This window comes from Plecotus auritus, assembly GCF_963455305.1.
Source record: "Plecotus auritus genome assembly, chromosome: 3".
NCBI lineage: Eukaryota > Metazoa > Chordata > Mammalia > Chiroptera > Vespertilionidae > Plecotus > Plecotus auritus.
Window position 1 is genome coordinate 227,382,377 of NC_137772.1, and position 24,787 is coordinate 227,407,163.

A 24,787-nucleotide genomic window follows, 5' to 3' on the forward strand; every position below is an offset into this window, starting at 1 on the left:
AGCAGTGCTCACCACGTGCTCGACCCAGCAGAGTGTTTACTGAAAGGATGAATTTTTAAAAAATATATTTTGTTGATTTTAGAGAGGAAGGGAGAGGGAGAGAGAAATACAAACATCAATGATGAGAGAGAATCATTGATTGACTGCCTCCTGCACGCCCCACACTGGGGATTGAGCCCGCAACCCAGGCATGTGCCCTTCGCTGCAATCGAACCCAGGACCCTTCAGTCCGCAGACTGACGCTCTATCCACTGAGCCAAACCAGACAGGGCGGAATGACGAATTTTTACTGTGGGCTTCCGGGTTCAGAGCTCTGCTCCTCCTGCGGCCTCGAGGCAGAGGCAGGGGCAGAGGCAGGGACAGCAACCACGAGCCTCGGGGGGTCCACTCGCCCCGGGGCCTGTGGCGTCCCAGGCTGGGCTCTCCACCGAGTGCGCCCAGCACCCCTGCCCTCACAGCTGCCCTGCAGCGCCTCCACCCAGACCTCCAGGACCCCAGTAAGCAGTTCAGAGACAACCAGGCCACCTGCCCAGCCCCACCCAGAGCCTGGGGCCCAGGTGAGGACTGGGTGCCCCGACACCGCCTCAACCCAGAGCCAAAGGCAGGTGTTGGCACCTTCAACCACCTGCAAGGGACAGAAACGCACCACCTCCACGAAACGCTCCCACCAGCCTGCACGTGGGCCCGACACGGAAGGCAACACCTGGGTTAGAGCGGCTGGGGGAAGGGCCACGGCTTGGGGGCCCCCGTGACAGTCATTTCACGGGGGTCGGGGGGGGGGGGGTGACATGGTCACGTCACTGGGGTGCCGTCTCCAGGACAACAGATCCCGCCAGGCCGGCCGCTGCAGCCTGTCCGAGGCCTGAGCCCAGCTGATGCCACAAGCTCCGAGCGTCACAGACCCCACGCGCTCAGACCCCGTGACGTGACAGCGCCTCCGGCCGCCTGTGGAGGGCGCACCTGCGCAGCCCGGGCCCTGGCGGCCCTTCTCCGACCGGCCCTGTCTCGCCCCAGCAGGCCCCTGAGGAACACAGCAGATAAAGCGTCTGCCAGACACAGGACAAAACCATCAAAGGAAGACATTTATTTTCAAGTTTCTGTGGAGATGTCACAAACAACGGAGACTGGAAAGGAGGAACATTTAAAAATTTCAGACTGCCAGTTCAAAATAAAAATATGATTAGCTGAAGTAATAAATAATGCCATGACAGCGCAGGTGCCGGGCTGGATGCGCCGTGGGGACAGGCCCGGGGCCCAGGCCCGCCAGCCTCCGGGCGCCTGCCCACCAGCACTCTGGGGACGTAGGAATGAAATGGCCACACCGTCCAAATCTTGACTTTATTTTTTAATATAAAAAAATGGAATTTGGAAACCCACCCTACCTTTTCCCCTAACATAATGCTTTACCTCTTAAAAATAAAAATAAAGTACTAATTCTATGTACATCACAGGTACCATACAAAATGTATCCAAAGTTTCTATTGCTACCAAAGTGTTCTAAATCAAAACAAGTTACAGAAAGCCCCTCATTGTAAACAGGAGGACAAGGTACAAACCCAAGAACACAGCCAGTCTGCCAGCCAGCAGCCCCGCGGGGCGGGCGCACGTCCGTGGCCGTATAAAAATGCTATCAATATACTTTTGCAAATTTATTTTTCATTATAAAGCAAGTGAATACACTTTCTACAATAAATAATCCGCTGGGGCCCCCTGGGCGGCCGGAGGCAGGCGGGCGGGCGGGCGGCGGAGGACCGGCAGACGGCAGCACCGGGGACGCGCCCGCCCGGCCGCAGGGCGCGGAGTGTTTTTGGTGATTCGCAGGTGATGTACACGCAGAAATTTACTCTCCACCTCTTTCCACAAAGTACCACTCAAAATAATGTCATTTTCTTTCTTAAAATACACATTTGTCACTGTAAATTTACATCCCATCTTATTAAATAACAGGTACTCTGTGTAAAGAGTATGATTTACAAATTTATTAAACATTCAAAAGTCTTTTTTAAAAAAAGCTATGGATCAAAGGAAGTGATGCAAGCAGCACCCTCCGGTGACCTGTGCCGGGCAGAGTCGCACGGAAGCTGCGCCCGCCGCGCCCAGACGGGATGGTTTCATAGAAAACTTGGAAACAAACCTCCCCGACCCCCGGGGAACAGAAGGAAAGAACTACAGCTACAATCAGAATAAGTTAGGTTTTGAGCAATATACAAACATGTACAGCGTATCAACATATGGACACGGCGGGGCCTCAGTCGATGTCGCTGAGGTCGCTGGCCGGCTCCCCGTGCACCCGGCTCAGGTGGTTCATGGCGCGGTCGAAGGCGACCCTCACAGCCTTCCGGATGCTGGAGTTCCTCCCCTCCATCATCTTCAGCTTGTCTATCGTCTCGTCAATGCCCAGGGGGACCATCTTGGACTTAGGGAGCCACTGCCTTTTAAAAGAAAAGAGACGCCAACAGTGAGAGCTGCGGGCACGTGCCCTTCGCCACGCGTCACATCAGGCTAACCACGCAGAGGCCTGCTGGCGCGACCCCGAAGTCAGGGTGCCCCGGGGGTCAGGGTGCGCGAGAGGCCCCTCCAGAAACCCCGGAGCGGGGCTGTCGGTGGCCGGCCCGGTCAGCTTGGGGCTGCGGGGCGGGGGCACAGCCGACCCTCACGAAACCAGGTGGCACCTCCAGATTCCCAGGAGGCCCGTGTCCTGGAGGCCCGTCAGCCTTCCACGTCTCTCCCCAGTGGCCACCCAGGGCCACCAGCACAACACCCAAACCCAATCCAGCCGGACATGCCGATGCTGGTGGGTGCCCAGCCACAGCCCCCAGGTGCCAGCAGGCCCTGCCCCCCCAGGTGGGCGCCAACCAGCAGCTGCGGGCAGAGGGGCTGCAGTGCTGAGGTCGGGCACTTCCGTCCGCGCTCGGAGGGGCCGAGGCGGTATCTCCGGGGAGAATGCCCAGGGCCGGGGCCCACCTGAGGGCCGGGAGGACTAGGGGGCCCCACAGGTAAGAAACGGAGGCCTGGCCGCTCCCAGCCCCCGTGCTCCCGGCGCCGGCACTCACCAGCTCCGCTTGTTGTCGAAGAAGAGGACGAGGAACAGCCGCTCGTCCGCCTTGGTCTGCATGTGCTCGCCGATCTTCAGCACGTCCAGCGGCGGGGCCGGGATGGTGACCCCGTTGTGGTGCCCTGGCACGCGCGGCATCTTAGGGTCGATGATCTGCCGAGGGGGACAGGGGTCACACCCGAGCGCCGGCGCTGCACCCCGAGGTGGGTGGTGAGGAGCTCTCCCCTCTCCCGCCCCTCCCCCACACGGGCGTCCTGACAGGGGCCCGTGGATGCCTGCCCTGCACGCAGGGGACAGCCGCGCCGCCCACCCCGAGCCCCGGCTCACCAGGGCGGGGTAGGAGGGGTAGCCGCTGCACTTGGCCCACACCACCTTCAGGGGCTCGAGCGCGGAGGCGGCGGCGTCCGTGGAGATCCACATGCTGCTCTGACCCACCTCTAGAGGGAAGAACGAGGGTGAGCCCGCAGGCACCCAGCAGGGCGCGCGCCCCCGTGCAGCGACACCACCCGGACCGGTGGGCACGGGGCACCGCCCTGGCTGACACGGTTACCCGCAGTCTGGCCCGGGGTCTCCACGCACCCCGACCCTACTTGAGGCTCCGACCTCCAGGCTCCCAACATCTCTCCCTCCTGAGCCCCCACCTCCGCCCTCGCGCCCACCTCCTGGGGGAGGTCCCCAGGGCCCCTCTGGAACCAACACCCGTAATTCAAAACCACAGCCCTCCCCGCCCCTCCTCATGCCCTCAACCAGCAGGGAGCCTTGTCTGACCCTCAGAACATCCCTGGAGTCCACACCCACATCCTGGTGCCCTCGGTCCCCAGCCCCCCTCCATGCAGCCCAGGGTGACCGCTGCGCTGCTCAGACCCCTCCCGACTGGGTCACCCATGTCCACCCACACTGCCAATGCAGTCTCCACCCCAACAGCACAGCACACTGCCCCACCTGACCCCGAGCCACCTCTAGATACTGAAAGCTGGGGGACCCCACCCCGCCCCCAGTCTCACAATTGGCTGCAGATCACACATGAGCCTAAACAAAGCCCATCGGCCTATCAGGGTCTGACGGGAACCACTTGGGGCTGAGCACCCACACAGGGCGACATGCAGGACCAACGCATCGCTTCCCCACGGCCGCCCGCAGGCCTGTCGGGGGCTCAGCACACCGCCTCGCCCTGCGCCAAAGCCGGCCTTTCCGGGAGAGGCCAGGGTGCACCAGGTCCCCTCTGAGGCACTTGGGAAGCAGACAGTGTCCACGGGGCACACCAGGGCCTGGGCTGCGCTCACCGGCTGCGATCCTGGCCGCCTTGGCGTAGTTTCCGTTCTCGATGCAGGAGATCAGCTCGCTGCGGTCCTCTAGCGTGTGCCTGCGCACCAGGGCAGGCTTGCCGCGGCCGCACTTGGGGGCGCTGAAACTGGGGGGAACGCAGGCTGGTCAGGTGGCGCCGCCGCAGCCCTCACACCCCGCCCCCCCCAGGGAGCTGGGCCCGCCAGCAGGGAGTGCAGCCCCGGTACAAAGTGGCTGCGCTCACCACGCCGTTACAGGCGAGACTTGGTAAGGAGAAGTATCACTCAACTACCCGTTCAGCCCTGTGTTCTCAGGGCCCTGCAATCCCACGTCTCGGTCAAGGCCCACAAAACGGGTGCCATGGGACTCCGGAACCCCCGGCCCACCTGGCGTCGCAGAGCGGGCTGCTGCTGGAGGCGATGCTGGACTCGGAGGCGCAGCGCCGCCGGGGCGTGGCTTTCCTCCCGGGGAGGCCGCCCGGCTCCTGCTCGCTCCTCACGCCCCCAAAGCCATTGGTGAGACCTGCAAAGGCACAGCGGCTGAGCTCCGCGGCCAGAGCCGCCGCCCGAGCGCGAACTCCCCCCAAACCGGAATCTGACAGCGTGGAGGCTGTCACCCAAACCCCAGCCCTAGCACAGCGCCCACGGCGCAGGGGCGGGGCCTACGGCGCAGGGGCGGGGCCCATGGCGCAGGGGCGGGGCCTACACCCCAGGGGCGGGGCCTGTGCAGTGACACAAAGGCTGACAGCCTCACGGGCTCAGGGGCCCTGGTCTCAGAGGGGCTCTTCCTAACGTCACGTGTGAAACAGGCTCAACCAAGCAGCGAACAGGCATGCCATTCGCTCCCAGGCGGGCGGACCACACCATGTCCCTCCGGTGCAGCCGTGTCTGCACCAGGCACGAGGGCCGGGCCGGCCGGGACCTGCTGAGGAGCCAGACCACCAAGAGCGACTTCACACAGTGGAACGTCCAATGGGAACGGAAAGTCCATGAAAAAAAAAACTTTCAAAAGAAAAGTATGGAGAACACGTTACAACAGACCAAGGCACCTGGCTAAGGGGGGGCGGGGGGGGGGCCGCTCCCCGGAAGCGGTGGTCACCAGGCCAGGCCAGGCCGCCTCAGAGCCGCGCCCCTAGCCTGCCTCCCAGACACACTGGCCACGTCCCTGCCACCGACGTCACCCCTCACCGTCACCCCTCACCGCGTAACCCGTGTCCCCACCGCAGACCCAGCTGGGCTCCCTCCCGTGTGACACCAAGGACTGTGCATATTTTTTCCCCAAAAGGAATCCCACTCCTCACACTTAAAAAATTGAAAAGCCGTTTCTTTACAACGGTGTGAGGCGGGTGGTCAGCTCAGAGGGCTCTCTCGCCTGCTTCACCAAGGCAACCTCGCTTCACTGCGCTTCGCAGACTGCGATTCCACCAACTGAAGGCTGGTGCAGCCCTGCATCTCGCCAGCCCCCTGGCACCACCTCCCCAACAGCCGTGCTCAGTGCAATTCTCGAAATATTACAGACCTTGTCGCTGTCATCACTGGTCACGTGCTCTGTGACCAGTGGCCCTTCACCTTACTCCTGTCATTGTCTGTCGCTGTCAGACTGCCCCACGAGACCAAGAACTCGACTGAAATGCTGTGCTCGCACTGCTCCCCGACCGGCCGCCCCTCTCCCCCTCTCCTGGGCCCCTACTTGCTGAGACACAACAAGACGAAGTCAGGCCCCTCCGCAGCCCCACAAGGGCCTCCAGGGGCCCCGTGAAGGAAGAGCTGCACCCCTCACTTTAAACCAAAGCAGAAACGACCCGCTTGGGGAGGCCTGTCCAACGGCAAGAGGAGCTGAAAGCGAGGCCCCTCACGCCCAACAGCGAGCACGCTGTGAACGCCAAGAAGTTCTGGAAGGAAATTACAGTGCTGCTCCAGCGAACACGCGTGATCGGAGGGAACAGCCTATTGCTGGTGAGGAGACAGGGTCCGTGCTCTGGGTAGAGGGCCCCACAGCCAGGGCTCCCTCCAGCCAAAGCCACTCCGGGGCCAGGCCCTGCTCTCCTCCATCCGGGGAGGCTGAGGGGAGGCGGCGGCGGCAGGAACGTGTGGCAACGGGAGGCTGGTCGTGAGCGGGAGGAGGTGCCGGGCAGAAGGGCCGCTCGGATGACTCGTGGAGGGGCCACTCAGCAGGTTCCTACCAGCCTCCGGGTGGAGGACAGGCCTCCGATGGGGACGCTCACAGCTGAGAGGGGGTCGGCGCCTGGCCTCACAGACAGGCGGCTCTTCTAGGAGCTCATGCAGCTGTGACCTGAAGCTGGAGCCAGTGCTCACGTCCCATGTAGAAAACCCTGGGCCCGTGAGGGTGAGGCTCACCTGCTCTACCTGTGTCTGAACGTGCCACACGGCCTCCTGGACAGTGTGAGCCCCGTGCAGACCTACTGCTCAGGAAAAGGTTCTCCCTCATCTGACTGCTCGTGACAAGGCGCCTGGTCACCAAGAGCGCTGGTGGAGGGGCCGGATGAATGCTGTTTCCAGGCCTTTCTGCCGCTCTTGGGTCAGGGACTAACTCTGACTCCCAAGTCTCACGTGAAGAAAAGCCACGTTCTGTAAGCTATCGCTGCCGTGGTGCTTCCTCTGATGGGTCGGGGCAAAATAAATGGAAAAGGTCTCCCCGTCCTCGCTGCCACTGAGACCCCTAGTGATTCCCGGGAGACATCCACAGGACTCTGGGAGAAGCCGATCCAGCCCTGGTGGCCGATCTGAGGGCTCCAGACCTCCGAGAGGAAGTGCCTGCACGTGTGGAGGGAGCAGCAGCAGGAGGAGCATGAAGTGGAGCCAGAGGACGGGCTGAATCGCTGCAAACTCGGGACAGAGCTTGAGTGAAGAGGAGGTGCTTGCAGAGGAGCAAAGAGAGGGGTTTCAGGAGACGGAGCCCACCCTGTGACGAGGCTGTGAGGACGGTGAGATGGCAACAGAGGACTGAGAGAGTGACGTGAGCTGACTGACAGAGCAGTGCCGGGTTTGAGGACTGGCTGCAGTTCTGAAAGAGGTCCTGTGGGTGGTGCTGCAGCTGCAGGGAGGCTGTGCGGAGAAGTCTGCTGTGCGGAGAGCATCACTGCTGTCTTACTCTGAGAAGCCACCCCCAACCCCGCCCCCACCTCAGGAACCACCTCCGTCAGCCGCCATCACCACCATGCGAGACCCTCCAGCACAGAGACGGCGGCTCAGATGGTGGCTGACTTTACTGAGTGTTTTTAGTGAAGGGATGCACAGTGGTTTTGCTAGACTTAACACTATGACACATTTAACAGACTACGTGTGAGGCGAACTGTCCTTATGGGCCTGGGACCAAAGCATTCATGTGGGTCACTTTATGGCGACCCGTGTTTTATTGGGGGTCGGGACCCTCGTCCCCAGTGTCCCCAAGGTGTGCCTGTGTGCTTTTCCGTAGTTCTCAGGGCACGTGACTTACTTTTAAACAAGGAGGCGAGTAACCCTCGACGGCAGCTGGGAGTCCAAGGGCAGGAAGGGAATGTGTTTTGCTGTTCCCTCGGGCCTGCGTGGACCAACCCCACTGGCCTTACAACCACTTGGTCCTTTTACTTTAAAACTAGCTCATGTTTATCAGCAGGAACTGCAGGCTGCTGGGGTGTTAGTCTCATTCTGTAAGCTGACATGTGCATGCGGCGACCAAACCATGTTGGAAAGGCAGCTGATGCCGCATGAGATGCAGCTGACTTCTTCATCACCCCCTCGTCACGAGAGACTGAGTCCAGCCCACGCCCGGAGGGCATGGAGAGCAGGGGACGGACGGCCTGCCTCCCCCTCAGGGGCCTCCAGGCGGCAGGAGGCACAGAGGCACTGTCTGGAATGACCCTCAACTCAGCACGTCAGAGACGGCCGCCCAGATGGACGGACCGATGGACGGAGCCCAGTGTGAGATCCGAGGTGAGAGAAGGGGCCACGGCCACAGGCGCACATCCGGGCCCAGCACCAGCACGGGAACCAGGCCACCACCCATGGGCTCGGAGGAAACCCTCAGCATCACCAGACCCAGGCCTGGTCCAAACACACCTCGTGGCAACAGTCCGACGACAAGGACACACAGCCCCAGTCTGCCTGCAGCGTCGGCATGGAACTGACGGCCTCGCCCTGCCTCCACCTCCGGGACCTCGGCCATTGGCTCCTCCCGACAAAGGAGCTGATGACGCCTCTCCAAGCAGAGAAGCAGGACGGCAGGGCCCAGCCGCTCAAGGCGGTGGTGAAGTTCCACCGGGCCCGCACTCCGAGGCCCTGGGGAAGCTCAAGCATGGAGTGAGCAGGCTGGGCCCTGCAGGGGGGAGCCTGCCGGGGGAGCACAAGAGCCGCTGGCGCCCTCACGAGCCGCTGGCCGAGGGCAGACCGCGCAGGCGCCCAAGCAGAGGCCAGTCCGGGAGAGAGAAGCCCGGCGCTGAGACCCACAGCGAGCCCACACTCAGGGTGCCCACAGCAGACGAGGTGCTTGGGGACCACAGCCTGAAGCCAGGCTCCCGGTGACTCTCGGGGGAAGACAGGGGTGGGGAGGCCTCAGCCTGAGGCACGAGAAGGAGCGCGTCTCCTTCCATCTTCCCAAGGACACAGCGGGCACGCAGCCGGGACAGCACCGCCCCCCCGGCCCCGTTCTTCCCGAGAAGTGTCCCCGGGCACCCGTCCCTCCCACGGGGCTCCCTGGGCAGCAGCCGGGCCGGGCCTCGGAGACCCTGCAAGGACACGAAAGGACACGCGGTCAGGCGGGCTCTGCAGACAGGAGGGCCGAGAGCCGCCCTCCGCAGCAGGAGGCCCGGCCCGGCTGCAGCAACCACGTGGCCAGGGGAGCTGACGCTCAGCAACATCCAACACGAGGGCGTTCCGAAGGCTGCAGGTCCAGTCAGTGCGCCAGGGAACTAGACAGGGCGGCTCTCGAACCCGACCAGTGTCCTCCACCCAGCCCCGTGCCCGGGTCCACCGGGGTCACAGGAGACAAAGCAAAGACAAGCCTTCCTCTGCCCCCAAAGGCCTGGCCAAGCGGAGGCGCCCTGGCCAGGCTTCCCCACCCCTCCAGGCCTCTGGGGCACACCCAGGCGCATGTGGAAGAGGCGCCCCCTGGGGCGACTGAGGCGACTCTGCAGAGAAAGCTCACGGAGGCCAGGCCTTCGGTCAGAACGGCCTGCACGGCCAGGGGCCCCACGCCCCGGATGTGACAGCCCAGACCCACCCCACCACGCCTCACTGCGCCTTCAAGAACCTTCTGGCCCTGGCTCGTGTGCCTCAGTGGATAGAGCATCAGCCTACGGACTGCAGGGTCCCGGGTTCGATTCCTGGTCAGGGCAGATGCCCAGGATGTGGGCTCAATCCCCAGTAGGGGGAGTGCAGGAGGCAGCCGATCAATGATTCTCTCTCATCATTGATGTTTCTCTCTCTCCCTCTCCCTTCCTCTCTGAAATCAATAAAAAGGTATTAAAATTAAAAAATTTAAAAAAAAAACCTTCTGGGGGGCAGCTGATGAGGCAAAAGCAAAGGAAGAGTGGGCTGCGGCCACCAGCATTCCTCCCAGGCTGCCTCGCGGCCCCGAAGCACAACATGGGGTCAAACGTGGGGCCAGGCCGGGCAACTGCCTCAGCCTCGCGAGCGGCGGGGCAAGCCCATCACCTTGTCCGCACGTCCTGACTTCTGCTCTCAGCAAGGGAGCTGCACTGTGTGTCTGTCTCAGCCTCTCAACAAAACACCAAAAACAGCCCGTAAGAGCGCAACCGCCTGCTGTGCCCAGACCACTCCCCGAGGCGCCACGGTGCAGGAAGCAGGCGCGGTGCCAGGCACAGCCGCCGCTCTCCCAGGCGGGCTTCCTCCCTGCAGCGGGCGGCCAGGAGAACCAGCAGGAAAGGGGGGCGGGCAGGAGGACATGAGGGACAGGGTGAGCACCCGTCTCCTGGCTGTCGGGTGGCGCACGCGGGTCCTGTCGGGCCCGGTCCCGTGCCTGCTGAGGACGCGGTCGGAATCTGTCCAGTGATCCTCTGGATGCGAGAGGTGACCTGAGCCACAACGGACTCTAAGGCTCACACCTGTCCCCAGGGAGGCCCACGGCGGCGTCCCAGCCGGCTGAGCCTGCGCCGGGCTCTGACTTAGGGGGCAGGTCCCCACGCGCCGGTGTTAGTGTTGGAGGGTGGTTGGGCTGATGCTTCCAATGACTCCAAAGAATTATGTGAAATCAAGATGCAGCCATCTCCCTGCGTTCCAAAGGGACCACTGAGCCGAGCTCCATCCAAGTTGAGCAAGAGAAAATAATTAGGGTCCCAAGAGTGAACCACCCAGCATGTTAGTAGTGAAACGAGAACCTGGAAAACAGTGAAAAAGCCACTTAGTCTGACTGACGACATCCACAGCAGCTGCTGCCCTGAACGGCCAAGGGCGCGAAGAGCCCCTCTCCCCTCTGTCCCTCTCCCCCCGCCCCCGCCCCACAGGAATCACGCGGCAGGAACCTCAGGAGGAGAGACGAGAACCAGCCAGTGGCCACGGAAGAGAGGAGCCAGCAGAGCGGAGCTCTGCGGACGGGCAGGAGCCGAGGCGGGGTGCTGACCCTCCTGGAGGCCAGAGCAGCCCACGGGGCGGCGTCCTGAATGAACGCCTCAGTGCGCTCTGACTTGGAAACCCGCAGCGCAGCGGAACCCGGACGCCCTGCACGGCAGGCCGAGCGCGCTGGTGCAATGTGGGGGACGATCGGAGGACCGGGGCTCTCCCAGTCCCGCCTGCAAAGGCTGCAAGCTGGATCCAGAGACCCGGGTGCAGAGCCGCAGCCCGAGTGGGCGAGGCCCGAAGTGGATGGTGGGCACCGCGGGCCGGCACTCTGCCCACGAGCTACTGAGGCTGCCGGACCGCACAGGAGCTCAGGCCTCGCCGCTCGCCCACTGCCTACGGCCACTCTGGAATTAGCAAGCAGAGACCCACGCTTCAGTCAGGGCACAGGGCACACACTCCTCCACGGCCACGGTCGCCTGTGCAAGACCCGCCCCTCAGACGTGGAAAAGCGGGAGGAGGGGCACCCGGTGACCAAGTGCAAGAGCCCTGCACGCCACGAACGCCGGCTGGTGGACCTCGCCAGCGGCCGGAGGCCCACAGGTGGCGACGGCTCCAGCCAGACCCAACAGGTCAGGTGAGGCCGCTGCGGGGCTGGCTGCCCGCCGGCTCTCGGGTCACCAGCTTCCCAGTGGGTGCTGGGCCCGCAGTGCCCTGCACAGGCGCTGCAGTTGGGTAGCAGGCAGAGGGCGTGGCATGGGATGGGCGCCCCAGACCCCGGAGCCAAAGGCAGGGCCTGGCGACCGGAGCCACTGCCAAGCGGAAACAGGACACGCAGTGACTGCGCTCCAAGCACACCTCAGAACACTTGCCAACAAGCCGCCTGAGGTCCCTACGCAAGGCCAGGGCACGGGAGGGAAGTCCCGACGCCCCGCAGCGTGCCGTCGTCCTTCGCCTGCCCTGGGAGATGCTGAGGAGCTCGGGTGGCTCGGACACGCGATGGTTTTCACAAATTAGTAAACAGCTCCCACTTGGTGTCACCCACGAAGAGAGGGACGTGGGTAGAGAATGTCTATGAGACGTGTGAACGTTCCCTACGTTCCAATGACGTTCACAGGAAGTTACTTTGGCAACGAGAATGAGCGTCCGCTGAGTACAGGACGGGCCCCCACAAGCACCTGCTGGATCACCTCCTCCATGTGCACCTTTGGCGCGTGCAGGGATGGCCCCCCACCGGACCCTGCGGAGGCTCGGGACGCAGAAGGCTCGCCCCCACCCAGCCTCTGCTCCTCCAGCTGAGCCGAGAAAGTGCCCTGACAGCAGGACGGCCAAGCGACAGCGGCCTTCTCCTCATCTGGACGCACCAGGTGGACCAGAAAGAAACACAGACCAGGCTCCGGTCCAAGGCAGAACCCACGGGACCAGCATGTTCACACACCTCCCGCGGGACGTGTCAGACACAGAACAGCGCCTCCCAGGGGCATGGCCATCGTGGAGCCCCGCAGGGGACATTTCAGGGACACACACTCGGCTGCGGGAGAGCTCAGGCGCCTCCTTCCAGCCCCCGGCATGCAAATGAGCCCCCCGGCATGCAAATGAGCCCCTCGGCATGCAAATGAGCCCCCCGGCTCTCCGCAGGGCACACTCTGAGGGAGGAGCAGGTCCGCCCACCCAGGCCCATGTGGCCAGCAGCCACCCCGCAATGCACCCTCAGACCTACAAGTTAGGGGTTGTCCAGGAACAAATGGGCCACGTGTCTTCCCATCTGGAAATTAAGAGGACTGTGGACAGTGGACTGAGATACCACAGCTGGGCGCGCTCCCGCGACTGTGCCCTCTGACCCCGGAGAAGAGAAGGGCAGGCGAAGGCCCGCAGCATTTACCTGTGTCCAGGCGCTTTCCCGGGGACCCCGCCTCCACCTCAGAGTCGCCGCAGGTGCTTCGCGACCTTTTTCTTGGCTGCAGAAGAGTCTCCAACCTCGGAAGGACTACAGACAGAAAGGTTTTGGTCCCTAGCTGAGGAGAAGCTGGCGGGGTCTCAGTGTTCTTGGCAGACTTTGGGGGGCTTACACTGTTCGATTTGCAGAAGAGAACAGAAGGGCGTCTGTTTACATCGCTTGCTGGCTCCGCCCCCGCGGAGGCCGCCGCCGGCGCAGCGCCACTACAGGCGAGGGTGGGCTCTGCAGGGTGTCCGATTACCAGGGCGCTCTGAGTGCAAGTGCTATGTGATTCATTATCAAATGTGACTCTTTTGAAAAGTTTACTCTGCTCTGGGTTGAGTTCTACTGGTTTGAGGGTTGGTGGTTCTGAATTAGTCTCCGAGTTTGAAGGAAGAGGTAATGCATCTGATGGTTCAAGTTTAGGGGGAGATTTATCTCCTGAAAAAATTATAAATAAAGTGATTTTTGAAAACTGGTAATTATAAAATCTATTATAAAACTTACTATAAATGTGAAGTCCACCAAAACACTAATTCAATTAAGGAAACAAAGCATCCCACACAACTCGCTGCGGGCAGTGAGGGCTGTGGGGCCCCATCGGGGTGCCCTGGCACCCCGGCCTCTGCAAACACCTGGGAGATGACTTCACATTCGCCAACATTAAGCACATCGTTGGGGTGCACGCCAGCAGCTGCAGCCACAGCTCACTTACCTTGAGAAGAGAAAGCGCACGCAGCTAAGGGCCTAGGGCATCCCCGCCCGCCCCGGCCCGGCCTCGCCCAGAGTGGGCACACGGAAGCGAACACTCACACCCACCGCTGCCCAGGCTGCCCTGGTCGGTGCCAGAAGCAGGCAGTGCTGAGGGCCGTGAGCGAGTGAGGACGGGGGAGCCTCCCACTCAGTTCTCAGCTCACCCTTCTCTCCTGTGCCAGAGCCACACCCCGAAACGCTACGTGTAACGCCTCTTTGGTCTGACTTTACAATGAATACTGCCTTCGGGAAGAAGGAGACTACTTTAACTATTTTAACCGAGGCTGCAATGTCTCCGCATGGAACCAGCGCTCCAAAAACCAGCTCAGCCCTGGGGGCTGCCCGACGCGGGCTGGCCTGGCACTGCGTGGGAGGCCACACCCACAGGGATGAGCGCCGAACACCGAGCACGTGACCTGCAGCCCAGAGGCGCTGTTTAAACGACCCCCAGTGGGATCTGGCATCTAGATTCAGTTCTTCCTGTACTGACCCTGGAATCCTACAAGCCACTAGAAAGATGTCAAGTGAACACTTCAACCCCAAGTTCATTTTCAGAACGGAAAGCTGAAAAGCTGCACACCGTGTGGGGCCCACGTGACCTGAGCCCGCGCTGCTCAAGTCCGGCCTCGGGGGCTCCACGCTTGGTAGCGTGCCCACCTCACAGACTCAAACATCCGGGGGAGCGGCCTCCAACCGAGAGCTGCCAGGGGACACCACCCCCTCGTGCGTCAGGCTGCTGGGATGGCGCCCACTCCCGCCCTGGACAGTGGACACCCACAAGCAGGATGCAGAATCGAGAGCCACAGTGACATGTTGGCTGGTGACAAGATTCTTCCTACCACTGCTTAAAGTCACGAACAAATGCAAGGAAACAGTTTACAAAACACAAAAGCGCTGTGTGGATGGACAGGGCCCGCGGAGTTCCTGCTGAAAGCCTTCTGCGAAGGCACGCGCTCGCTGCGCCCAACCCCCTTCCCCAGCAGGCCCTCTACTGACTTCCTGCCTCCTCTCCTCCCTCCGCCTGACCCTCGAGCCCCCACATCAGCACTTGTCCTGACCATGATGCCTAAAGGGCCCGCCTCCGTGCCTGCGAGGCCGCCTCCATCCTGGCTGGGTGGGTGCGGCCCCCGCCTGCCCCTCTGCTGCCCCTCCCTGCTGGGCTCTCCCACTGCACGGCCACCTCCAGCCCACCCCCTGCTCAGAGGCTAACGTGGGCCCCGGACCACGTGGCCCACACCTCTGCTCCTCTCACGCTCAGCCCACCGGGCTTCTCTCGCCGTCACAGGAGACCTGCACCCGACGCAGGGGACCTCACCCAGCAGGGCCTCCCGGCCCCTGCTTCCAGCCGCTTTGCTCACCCACTGTCGCTGTTCTGCAGCCACGGGGCGCCCACCACCAGGGCAACTCACAAAAGACTTCCAAGGCATGAAGGGGCCAGCGGGCCAAGGACCGGTGTGGGGCCACGCAAACCCAGGTGCCTGGTGAACCCCAGGCTCCACCACCAGGAGAGCGGGTGCCTGCAGGACCATGTGGAAACGTCACTGGGTGCTAACACACAAGTAAGGAAGCTCCTTTGAAAAGTCCTTACAAACACGACAGGGCCCTCGCCCACAGATGTCACAGAGCAGACCCCAGCCACACTGAACAGGCAGCCCCAGGGGCCTCCAGTCAGGGGTCGGCTCAGCCTGGAACAGCAAGGCAGGGCTCACAGCATGGCCTCAAACCCCCACAACCTAGAGCAGTGGTCGGCAAACAGCGGCTCGCGAGCCACATGCGGCTCTTTGGCCCCTTGAGTGTGGCTCTTCCACAAAATACCACGGCCTGGGCGAGTCTATGTTGAAGAAGTGGTGTTAGAAGAAGTTTAAAAAATTTGGCTCTCAAAAGAAATGTCAATCATTGTCCTGTTGGTATTTGGCTCTGTTGCCTAATGAGTTTGCCGACCACTGACCTAGAGCAAAAGCCTATCGGAGACTCGGTGACAATGCCCGCTCCGTTCTCCCAGAGCTGCCGTCTGCAGATCCGGCCCAGCAGCCAACTGCACGCACACTCCATGTGCAAGCAAAGCACAGGCCTCTCCAAGTGCGGGCTGCATGCCGGACTCCCCAGGTGGCGTGGTGCTGACAGCCGCCTCCAGCTCTCACTGAGCCTCGCAGTCCCCTCGGAAAATAGCCCCGAACTGGGCAGCAGACAGACTGGGAGCTGAGGCGCACACAGCCGCAGGAGCGCTGGCCCCAAACTGTGCAGCGTGCGCAGCAGGGACGGGCCTGCCGCTGTCTCCTCACCTCCAGGCCTCAGTCAGAGCAAGGTCCCTGGGGACCCCGAGCCAGCAGATCTCCCTTCCTGGCCGGGTGGGTGCGGCCCCCACCTCAATGGGCCTGACACCCACCCATCACTTCCCTGTTCTTCAAGTGGAAACCACGTACCAGGTGTACCAGTTAATAATGCGGATTTTGTAATTGTTTGGAAGTGCTGCTCAGAAAGTGCGTGTGCCACCGATCGGAACAAGTGGTCATCTGAAGGAGCAAGGTCTGGTGAATACGGCGGGTGGGTTCATACTTCCCAGGCAAGATCTTTTAACGTGTCTTTAACGGGTTTTGAAGTGTGTGATGGTGTGTTATCATGAAGCAAAATTACTTTGCCGTGTCTTCTGGCACATTCTGGTCGTTTCATGATCAAAGCGTGGTTCAAATTTGTTATTTGTTGTCGGTAGCCATCAGTGTTAACGGTTTCACCTGGTTTTAGAAGCTCATCATACACCACACCTTCCTGATCCCACCAAACGCAGAGCATTGTCTTCTTTCTGAAGCAATTTGGCCTTGCAGTTCATGTTGATGTTTGACCTGGATCAACCCATGATTTTGTGCAAAATAAATCCACTTTTCATCACCAGTCACAATTTGATGCAAAAAAGACTTTCTTTCAGTTGATGTGGCACCCACTTTCCTTCCTTTAAAATCCTTCCCATGGCTTGTAAACGATCGGAAATGGTTTGCTGAGCAACGTTTAATCTTTCTGCAAGTTGTTTTTGAGTTTGACAGGCATCTTCATCCAATAATGCTTGTAAGTGTTGGTCTTCAAACTTTTTCTGTTGACCTGGACGTTCTTTGTCTTTCACATCGAAATCATCACTTTTAAAGTGTTTAAACCAGCGCTCACAAGTATCTTGAGATGGAGCATGTTCACCATAAGCTTCCCGAAGTATATAACTTTCAGCAGCACTTTTCTTCAAAATAAAGTAATGAATTAAAACTTCCCGCAAATGCTCTCTTTTGGCATGAAATTCATTATTTTTAAGAGTAAAAATATCTATGATGTTAACACCTTCAGAATATTTGACATACGAAGTTTTGAAGCTTGCTGTCAATACAACAAAGTAGCATACATATCAAATTGCATATATATGAACATATGTGTAACTCCGCCTATGGAAACAAATCCGCATTATTAACCGGTGCACCTGGTAAATGCTAAGTCACAACCGAGACAGTTCTTGATATTAAGGAGTTACTACTATTTTCTCATAACAACAATATTGCTGCTCTGAGTCTTTGTGTTTGAAAGGTGGTTGTAACAGGTTCTTGGGTTTTGTGCACCTTAAGTCTCCCAAGTTCCCACTTCTAGAGTAACACCAACGGCTGACTCGTCTGCCTCCACGCACATCCATGGAACCACACAGCCGCCTCGAAACCTCTGGCTCCCTGCTCTTACGGTGGGTCTCCTGGAAGCTGCTGTCTCTCCATCTTCCCTTCCCATCAGCTGAAAGCGACATGCCTTCTCCATGTGCGTGGTCATTTTTAACACGGGGCACATTACAGGCAGCTCCGGGCTGTCTTTCATCTCAGATCTCGGTTTGTGTGCTTCCTTTAAAAGGACCCCGCACCACAGCAGCACAGGGACCGGCCTGACCGAGGGGCTCCCGCCTGGCGGGCGGGACCCAGTGCAGGGAGGGCTGGACCAAGGAGGAGAAGGATCACACACCCTCCGCAGTGAGAAGACCCGACTGCTGGGAAGAGCAAGTGCTCAGAGCAGCTATTCCAGGGAGGGCGAGTCCACCTGGTGACAAGCTTCCTCCCTCCCTCCCTCCAAGACAAACGCTACACAAGGAGTGGTTTTCTGAAAGAGACAGAATACCATGGCCAGAGCTACCGCTCCTGCAGCAAGAAGGGGTGCCCTACACTGACCCCCTCAGGTCCTGCCATGTCTCAGGGCACTCATCCCCAAGGGTGCACAGGCCTTACGATGGGACCCCAAGTACATCTGGCTGCCAGAGGTCCCTGGAACAAGTGTGCCAGAGCCCGGCCCTCCAGCAGGGAGAGCGCGGAGAAGGGAAGCTCCTCTCTTCTGGAACCCCTGCAGTTCCCATCCCCAAGGAGCGCGCCAGGGCCTGCACCCTAGGCTACGGACCCTACATCAACCAACCGCACACCCGAGGACCAGGCAGCAAAGGAGAAAAGGCAGCAGAACCACTTCCTGGCTGGGTGCACAGGAGGCCGTTTCCTACGGGAACCGCTGGAGGACAGGGGAGCTGTGGCCCAGGAACCATGTGACACTCAGAGGAACTACCCAGTCACGGCCAGCGCTTCCTGGGGCCGCAGATCACAGTGCAACACGACACACACATGGCCGTGACCAGGACCCTGCAGACCGCCAACAGCAGGCCGAGGCTTCTTAAAGGAGCAAGTTGCCGAACAATGTGTGTTGCTTTTCTAAAGCTCAGAAAGGCTATAGCCCCACTGCTGTTGGTGGTGGAGAGTCCTGCCCCGCCTTCCGTTTGGTGTGACTGAACCGCGCGTCCTCTGAGACTAGAAGAGGGCAAGCGAGAGGGGACGTTTCCTGCAAGTCCCCCTGCGCTCACCTCCTGGACCAGCCGCCCCGCCTGCTCCCTCTGCACCCGTGCCCCGCTTCCCGGTTGGGGGGTGGTGTCTGCACCACCCGGTGTTCCGGTCCGCAGAAACATGCCTGCTGCCCCATCTGCTCGCAATGCACCCCAGCTCGGAGCAGGGGGAGGTGCCTCTCCACACTCCGCTCATGTTGCCAAGGCAGGGCTGGCTCTGGGGCCCGTGGGCAGCCCTGGCCCCCTGCCTGCCCCCCATGACTGGCGCCCACACTGCCTTCCCACCCTCCAAACATCAAAGAGGAGCGTGGACAGGAGGGCACTTGGGAGCAGCCCGTCACAGCGCCTCTCATCCGTGCACGTTAAGTGGCGCGCCCTCCTCGCACACAGGACACGACAGCGGTGACCACGCCTGTGGCACGCCACCCTCCGCTCCACCATGCAGGATGCTGTGGGGTCCTCAGCCGTGCTTTCTGGGCGGCTTTCCAGGACCCCGCTGGGAAGGACAACCTCACTCTGCCTTGCACCGGGGCCCTCTCGGCGCCGAGCACACACCGCCGGCAGGACTGCAGGGCACCAGGGCCTAGTGACTGGGGGCGGGTCGGGTGCCCCTGGGCCTGGGGAAGACGGACGGGAGGCAGCGCTGCTTACCTTCCTCCCCCGGCTCCTGCCCCAGCGGAGCACCTTCCTCTTCAAAGCCTCCAGTACCTGACTCCGCGGGAGGGGGCTGGCTCTGCTGCTGGCTCAGCTTGTTCCGAACGAGAGCAATTTCCTTCTTCAGCAGCTTGGCCCGCTTGCTCCTCGACCCGCTGGATTTCATGGAGCACGTGAGGTCCAGTTTGTCCAGCAGCTCCCTCAGCTGGTCCTCCAGGCCCATGTGGGCCCTGTTGGCTGGGTTCAGTAACCTGTCCACTGCGCCACAGAACACACGTCCATTAGCTCTCACCGCGGCGCCGCCGGGAGAACACCCTTCCCCCCACCGCCCCTACGTCACCCTGCGCCACGCCCCTGGCTCAGCCAAGTGATGGCCCTCACCCAGCTCTAAACCCACGACAGGGCTGCCACCGGGGACAGACAGGGCCACAGGGGACAGGCTTGCCAGCGCAGTGGTGCACGGGCGTGGGAGACGCGGGGGCAGACGCAGGACCTCCAAGCCTCGCGTGAGGGAGGCAGCACTGAGCCCTGCTGACTCAGCGCCTTGACCGACACTAAGTGATGACCGTGCCCGGCTGGACGGGCCCACCACCTGCTGAGCTTCCTCCCGGGCAGGACTCGCCCCTCCCTCGTGCCAGTGCCAAGGGGGGCTGCGCTGCTTGTGCATAACGGACCTCGAGCTCAGGAGTCCAGACCCAGGGATCACACTGGGCCGCACGTCGCCAGGAAATCTGAGCCCCAGGCTTACGTCTACAGAAACCCCTAGCAGCTTCGTCTCAGCACAACACCAAAACCTGTGAGGCACCTGAGACCAGAGAGGCCGCTGAGGAGAGAGCTACTCTAGCGCCACCTGGTGGAGCGGAGGCGGCCCAGCTACAGACGCAGGCTGGAACCCGTCTTCCTCTGAAGTGAAGGAGCCGCTGCACAGGGCAGTGGTCGGCAAACTCCTTAGTCAGCAGAGCCAAACACCAACAGCACAACGACTGAAATTGCTTTGGAGAGCCGAAGGCCGACGTCTGCGCACGGGCCACAAAGTTTCAATCGCACTGTACGTGCGCGCCCACACGTGGTATTTTGTGGAAGAGCCACACTCAAGGGGCCAAAGAGCCGCATGTGGCTCGCGAGCCGCAGTTAGCCGACCACTGGCCCAGGGAACAGGTAAGATGCCTAAGACACAGCAGCCTGGCTCGAATCCCTATCGTCACTCACAAAGCCTCACAGGCAGCCAACCTCAGACACACGCTCGGGAGTCACCCGAAGGCCAGCTCCCCGGTGCCTCCCGCAGGTTCTTTAGGCGGAGCAGGGACACGGCCCGCCCAGCAGAGGGCACACCGCGCCCGCCAGGCCTCACGGGAGGGAGGCAGGGCACACTGGGTGACCAGCTCACCTTGGACCCCGCCCTGATACCAAGGAAGAGACACAGCAGGACTTCTCGTCCTTGGTTTTATGCCTAGAAAAACCGCGGGGAAGGCATTTCCTTAGGCAACACCACGGCACCGTGCGTGGCCATTTCCTGAGAGGCCCAACACGCAGGCCCCAACCCCTTCTTGCTCCAGGAAGTCGGGTGGCGGTCAAGGTGTGGTGGCCGGAGCCTGGGGCGAGGGCAGCCCGGCCTCCGAGGACAGAACGGCGCCGACTGCCGTATCTGAGAAGCACGTGGCCAGACACAGAGGGAGGCGGCCGGGGTCCTGAGGCCCTTTCTGCAGCCGCACACCGGGAGGGGGGAGGGGGGAGAGGGGGAAGGGGGGAGGGGGGAGGGGGGGAAGGGGGGAGGGGGAGGAAGCCAACTGAGTGCGTGTGCCTGTTTCTGGGCCCTTTCAACACAGCTGACAGCACCCTTGGGAGCTGCAGACCCACCCTGGGCGCAGTCCCCAGCTAAGCTGCTCCCTGGGCTGCGTCAGGCGGGCCTGGGTCTCTCACGTGGGCACCTAAACGTGGCTGGTCTCAACAGCGGGGCTGGGCTGTGAGGGTAACACACCGCAGTGACAACGGAAAAATAAGGCCAATGGCAACTATCCCAGTGGTTTCCACGTTGACTGCGTGTCAAACCCACAACACGGGACACGCCACTGAAATAAACCGCCTTCCTTCCCTTCCTTTGTGCGGCTCCTGGAGAACTGAGAGCGCATGGGGCTCCCACCCCAGTCCTGTGGGCGGGGCCGACCAGGCCATCGGTGGCTCTCCCGGGCACCCCTGGACCCGGGCAGGTGCTTACCATCCTCCCAGGAGAAAGGCCGCCGAGGGGCCGCGGCCGGCCGCTCCGGCAGGTGCACCCCCGAGGCCGCCTCGAATCCAATGCTGTCCACCTGGCGCCGGGCCTGCCGCAGCACCACGCCGCCCTGGTCGCGCAGCCTCACCGCGGCTCTGTAGAACACCGTGTCCTTGGCGTTGTACCGCATGCAGTTGTCCACAATGAGGTCGAAGTCCTCCTCAAACTCGGGGAGGCTGCTGTACCCCTGCGCCTCCAGCCGCTTCCTCATGGTGGAGAAGTCCATGGGCTGCTTGATGTGCTCCAGGTAGTCGGGCACCTGACCGCAGGGGGCACAGCGCTTAACGAGGGAAGGTCTGTTGGCACTCCAGAGAACTCACACGCCCACACGGAGTCTCACACGCGCACACATGCAACACGACACGCCTGAATGCACACACAGCATAAACGACTCCCACTAACGTGCGGCAGCACCGAGACACAGCACTTACACGCCTTCCCACGGGCCCTGCTGCCTCAGCTCCTTCACTGAAACCAGAGCAACGACGCACCCGCTGGGCAGCCCCCCACCTGCTGAGGCTCTTTCTCAGCGAGAACGTCCCCACCTCGTCGCTAACACTTTACAATGGAACGTGCGCCATTGACCCTGAGGACTCGGTGAGGGAGAGGGAGGACTTAGGCACACAGGTGAGCGGCGTCCTGCGGTCAGTGTGGACGGGGCGGGCGAACACGGTCAGCACACCCACCTCCTTCAGGCTCACCGGCTGGGCGAATATGCGAGCCGGGTCCTTCTCCTGCAGCTGGTCCAGCACGGAGCGCAGCAGCACCGTGAGCGGGGTCAGCCGCAGCTCCAGCGCCATCTGCTCGACCTTCACCTGGAGGACAAGGGTGCTCAGCGCGGACACGCACAGGTGACCTTCCTGTCGCAGGACTGCCCAGCGCGGACCCTCGGTCCACAGCAATACAGTTCCTCGTTTAGACCCTGACTCCCGGCAGCCTAGGTCAAGGCCCGTCACACGTGGCGCCCGCAAACACCACCAGGTGCTGGCCAGGCTCCCATCTTCACCGGCCCCAGGCGTCCCAGACCCCACACGGGATGCCACACTGTCCCTGCACCACCCCGGCGTCCTTTAAGGAGGCAGCGCCACCCTTCCGTAAAGCTGCCTGCCACCCAGGGCACCGGGCGGCTGGGGGCCGGGCCGAGGACGCCCGGCGAAGCGCCTCACCTGCTCGCGCTTGAGCTTCTCCCGCTTGCGCAGGAGCTCGATGAGCAGGCGGGCGCGCTCCAGGTCGTGCCGCAGCCGCTGCCAGTGCTTCAGCTTCTCTTTGGCGGCCTGGATCTCCTCGCCGTCCTCTCGCTGTGAGAGTGAACCAAAGCCTGAACGTCGGCCCCAGGTGCCCAGGGAGGCAGCGGGAGCCCAGCCCTCCCACAGCGCCCAGAGCAGAGCAGGGCGGGAGTGCACAGGTGCAGACCACCGTGCGGGCACACGGGGTCCCTCAGGTGGAGGGCAAGGGGCCTAGCAGGACCCAAAACGCTGAAGGGCCTGCGCCGAGAGCAGCACTCGCCTTGACCTCAGGACGAGGCCGGGGTCCCACCACCTGGACTCTCAGAGTACGGCAGCAGCCAGGGGAAACCAGATACACAGAACGCCCAGGCCGGACAGGCGGGTCTGCGCTCTGACACGCCACTTGCCCGTCCCCATTCTACGTCTCAACACTGAAAAGGTCGTACTGAAAAGTCAGAGAAACAAAGGGATGCCAGGACACACGAGGCCCACCCAACGCACCGCCAACCAAGCTGACCCGGTCCGACCATGGCGGAGCCGACAGCCCAGCGGGACCGTCACAGCGCAGAGAACGACTCCGAAGGGGCTCCGTGTCCCAGCCCAGGCTGGCCCGGCACTCCAACCTCCTGTCCCACCTCCCCTCCTCCCGGGGCTCCACACAGCCACCCCCACACACTTGCTCACACTTCCTTGCCGGTCCCCCGGGTATGCCCAGGGCCCTGGTCCTCACGCACGCTCACTGTCCACTCCCACAGCAGCTGCCCATCCCCAGCTCCTCCTGGGCCCACCTCCTCCTGCCGACTGTTAACACAGCCCCAGGTCCACGCGCACAGCTGGCCCACCTCCCGTGTGCTGTCTGCTGAAGGCCCGACCTCGGCCCACCCACAACCCAGGAGGACCCAGCACAGACAGCAAAGGAAACGCTGGGACGACCCTCGCCTGCTCCTGCACCAGCGTCTTCTGGCCGGCCCATGTGTGGGGCCCTCATTCATCCGGGCTCCATGCCGGATGAGGACCCAGGTCTGCATCCTCTCCTCCCCGTTTCTCGGCGTCACCCCACCTCCGTGTCCGACCCCCACGGCGCCTCACTGCATCGTGCCCATCCACCTGCGAAGGCCAGGGCCCTCCCACACGTGGAGGCCGTGCAGGCTCCGGTCCCAACCTCCTGCTCCACCTTTCGGTCAGCACAGCCCGACGACGTGCCGGCTCCGGGCGGTGCTCCCATGGCCGAGAGCCCTGGCACAGCCCTGACGCCCAGAAGAGACCTAGAGCAGTGGTCGGCAAACTGCGGCTCGCGAGCCACCAACTAATGAGTTTGCTGACACTGACCTAGACTCTGGATTCCAATAATTACAGGCTGTTGTTGTTCCTTGTGATTAAGCCCCTATCCCAGTGGTCGGCAAACTCGTTAGTCAACAGAGCTGCAAACTCTGTTCCCCAAGCGGAGGGCGAGCACGCAGCCTGTCAGCTGAGCAGGCTTCACCGACAAACATCAGGTCCCAGGTTAGACGCCAAGGCCGAGGGGGGCTCCAGGGCCCAGGCTCTCTGAGTGCAGGACACGCGGGCGCCCGGCCCCAGGCCCACCGCAGGCACAAGGAGCAACAGGCATGGTCCAAAGCAGCCAGCCACCCCAGCGCCAGGAGGAGCAGGCAGCTGACCCCTCGGCAGGCCGGCCGCCACCAGGACGCTCACAAAGCCCAGCCTGCGCTACGCGTGCGCCCAGGTAGCCAAGGCCCTGGGTTAGGGAGCCGCCGTCCACGTGCTGGACCCTGAGCCAGCATCCCCGCCCAGCAACCCAGGTGGTCCTGGCACCCGCAGGCAATGCCTTCCGCAGGGGCCTGGCCCAGCACGCACTCCGTCCCTCGCCTTCGCCGAGCCCACATGGGCCTGCACACTCCTGGGCTGCAACTCAGATGGCCCTGGGCACCCAGCCCCACCCTGAGCCGCTGAGAGGAGACTCCCTCAGAAGGAGAGCGGGGCCCACGCACAGACTCCTCAGCCCCAAGACAGAGAAGGGTCAAGGCACACCCCTCTCAAGAGGCCCAGAATCTTAAGTTTTCAAAATGTGTAAAAAAAGACATTAAGATCTAAGTTTTAAAAACTGGGCATTTAAACGTGTTCATACTTAAATTACCTCCATCACCACAGAATTCAGGAAGTGAAGATGAGGGACTCCCTAAGAAGGAGGTCGCTGTCCAGGCCACGCCACGTGGTGGAGGGACAGGCTCAGCCCAGGACGCACTGTGACTGAGAAGATGGGACAG

General features: G+C 61.8%; 1 protein-coding gene across 4 annotated transcripts in view; it reads right to left on the minus strand.

Moving 5' to 3' along the window:
* Positions 1–1,054: 1,054 nt before the first annotated feature.
* The window catches only part of BRD1 (bromodomain containing 1), a 41,792-nt gene continuing 18,059 nt past the window's right edge, over positions 1,055–24,787 (minus strand). The window contains exons 4-14 of one of the 4 annotated variants that reach the window (XR_013960064.1): positions 22,464–22,595; positions 21,984–22,112; positions 21,244–21,556; positions 19,026–19,286; positions 12,921–13,228; positions 12,734–12,838; positions 4,726–4,861; positions 4,339–4,466; positions 3,383–3,492; positions 3,054–3,208; positions 1,055–2,432 (exon numbers count right to left, since the gene is read on the minus strand). Coding sequence is in view for 3 of the 4 variants with exons in the window: in XM_080658586.1 (XP_080514712.1) it covers positions 2,249–2,432; positions 3,054–3,208; positions 3,383–3,492; positions 4,339–4,466; positions 4,726–4,861; positions 12,734–13,228; positions 19,026–19,286; positions 21,244–21,556; positions 21,984–22,112; positions 22,464–22,595 (2,043 nt within the window). In the remaining variant the exon portion in view is untranslated. Of the gene's footprint in view, positions 2,433–3,053; positions 3,209–3,382; positions 3,493–4,338; positions 4,467–4,725; positions 4,862–12,733; positions 13,229–19,025; positions 19,287–21,243; positions 21,557–21,983; positions 22,113–22,463; positions 22,596–24,787 lie in introns of all 4 variants that reach the window. The other 3 variants (XM_080658588.1, XM_080658587.1, XM_080658586.1) reach the window with 3 other exon arrangements.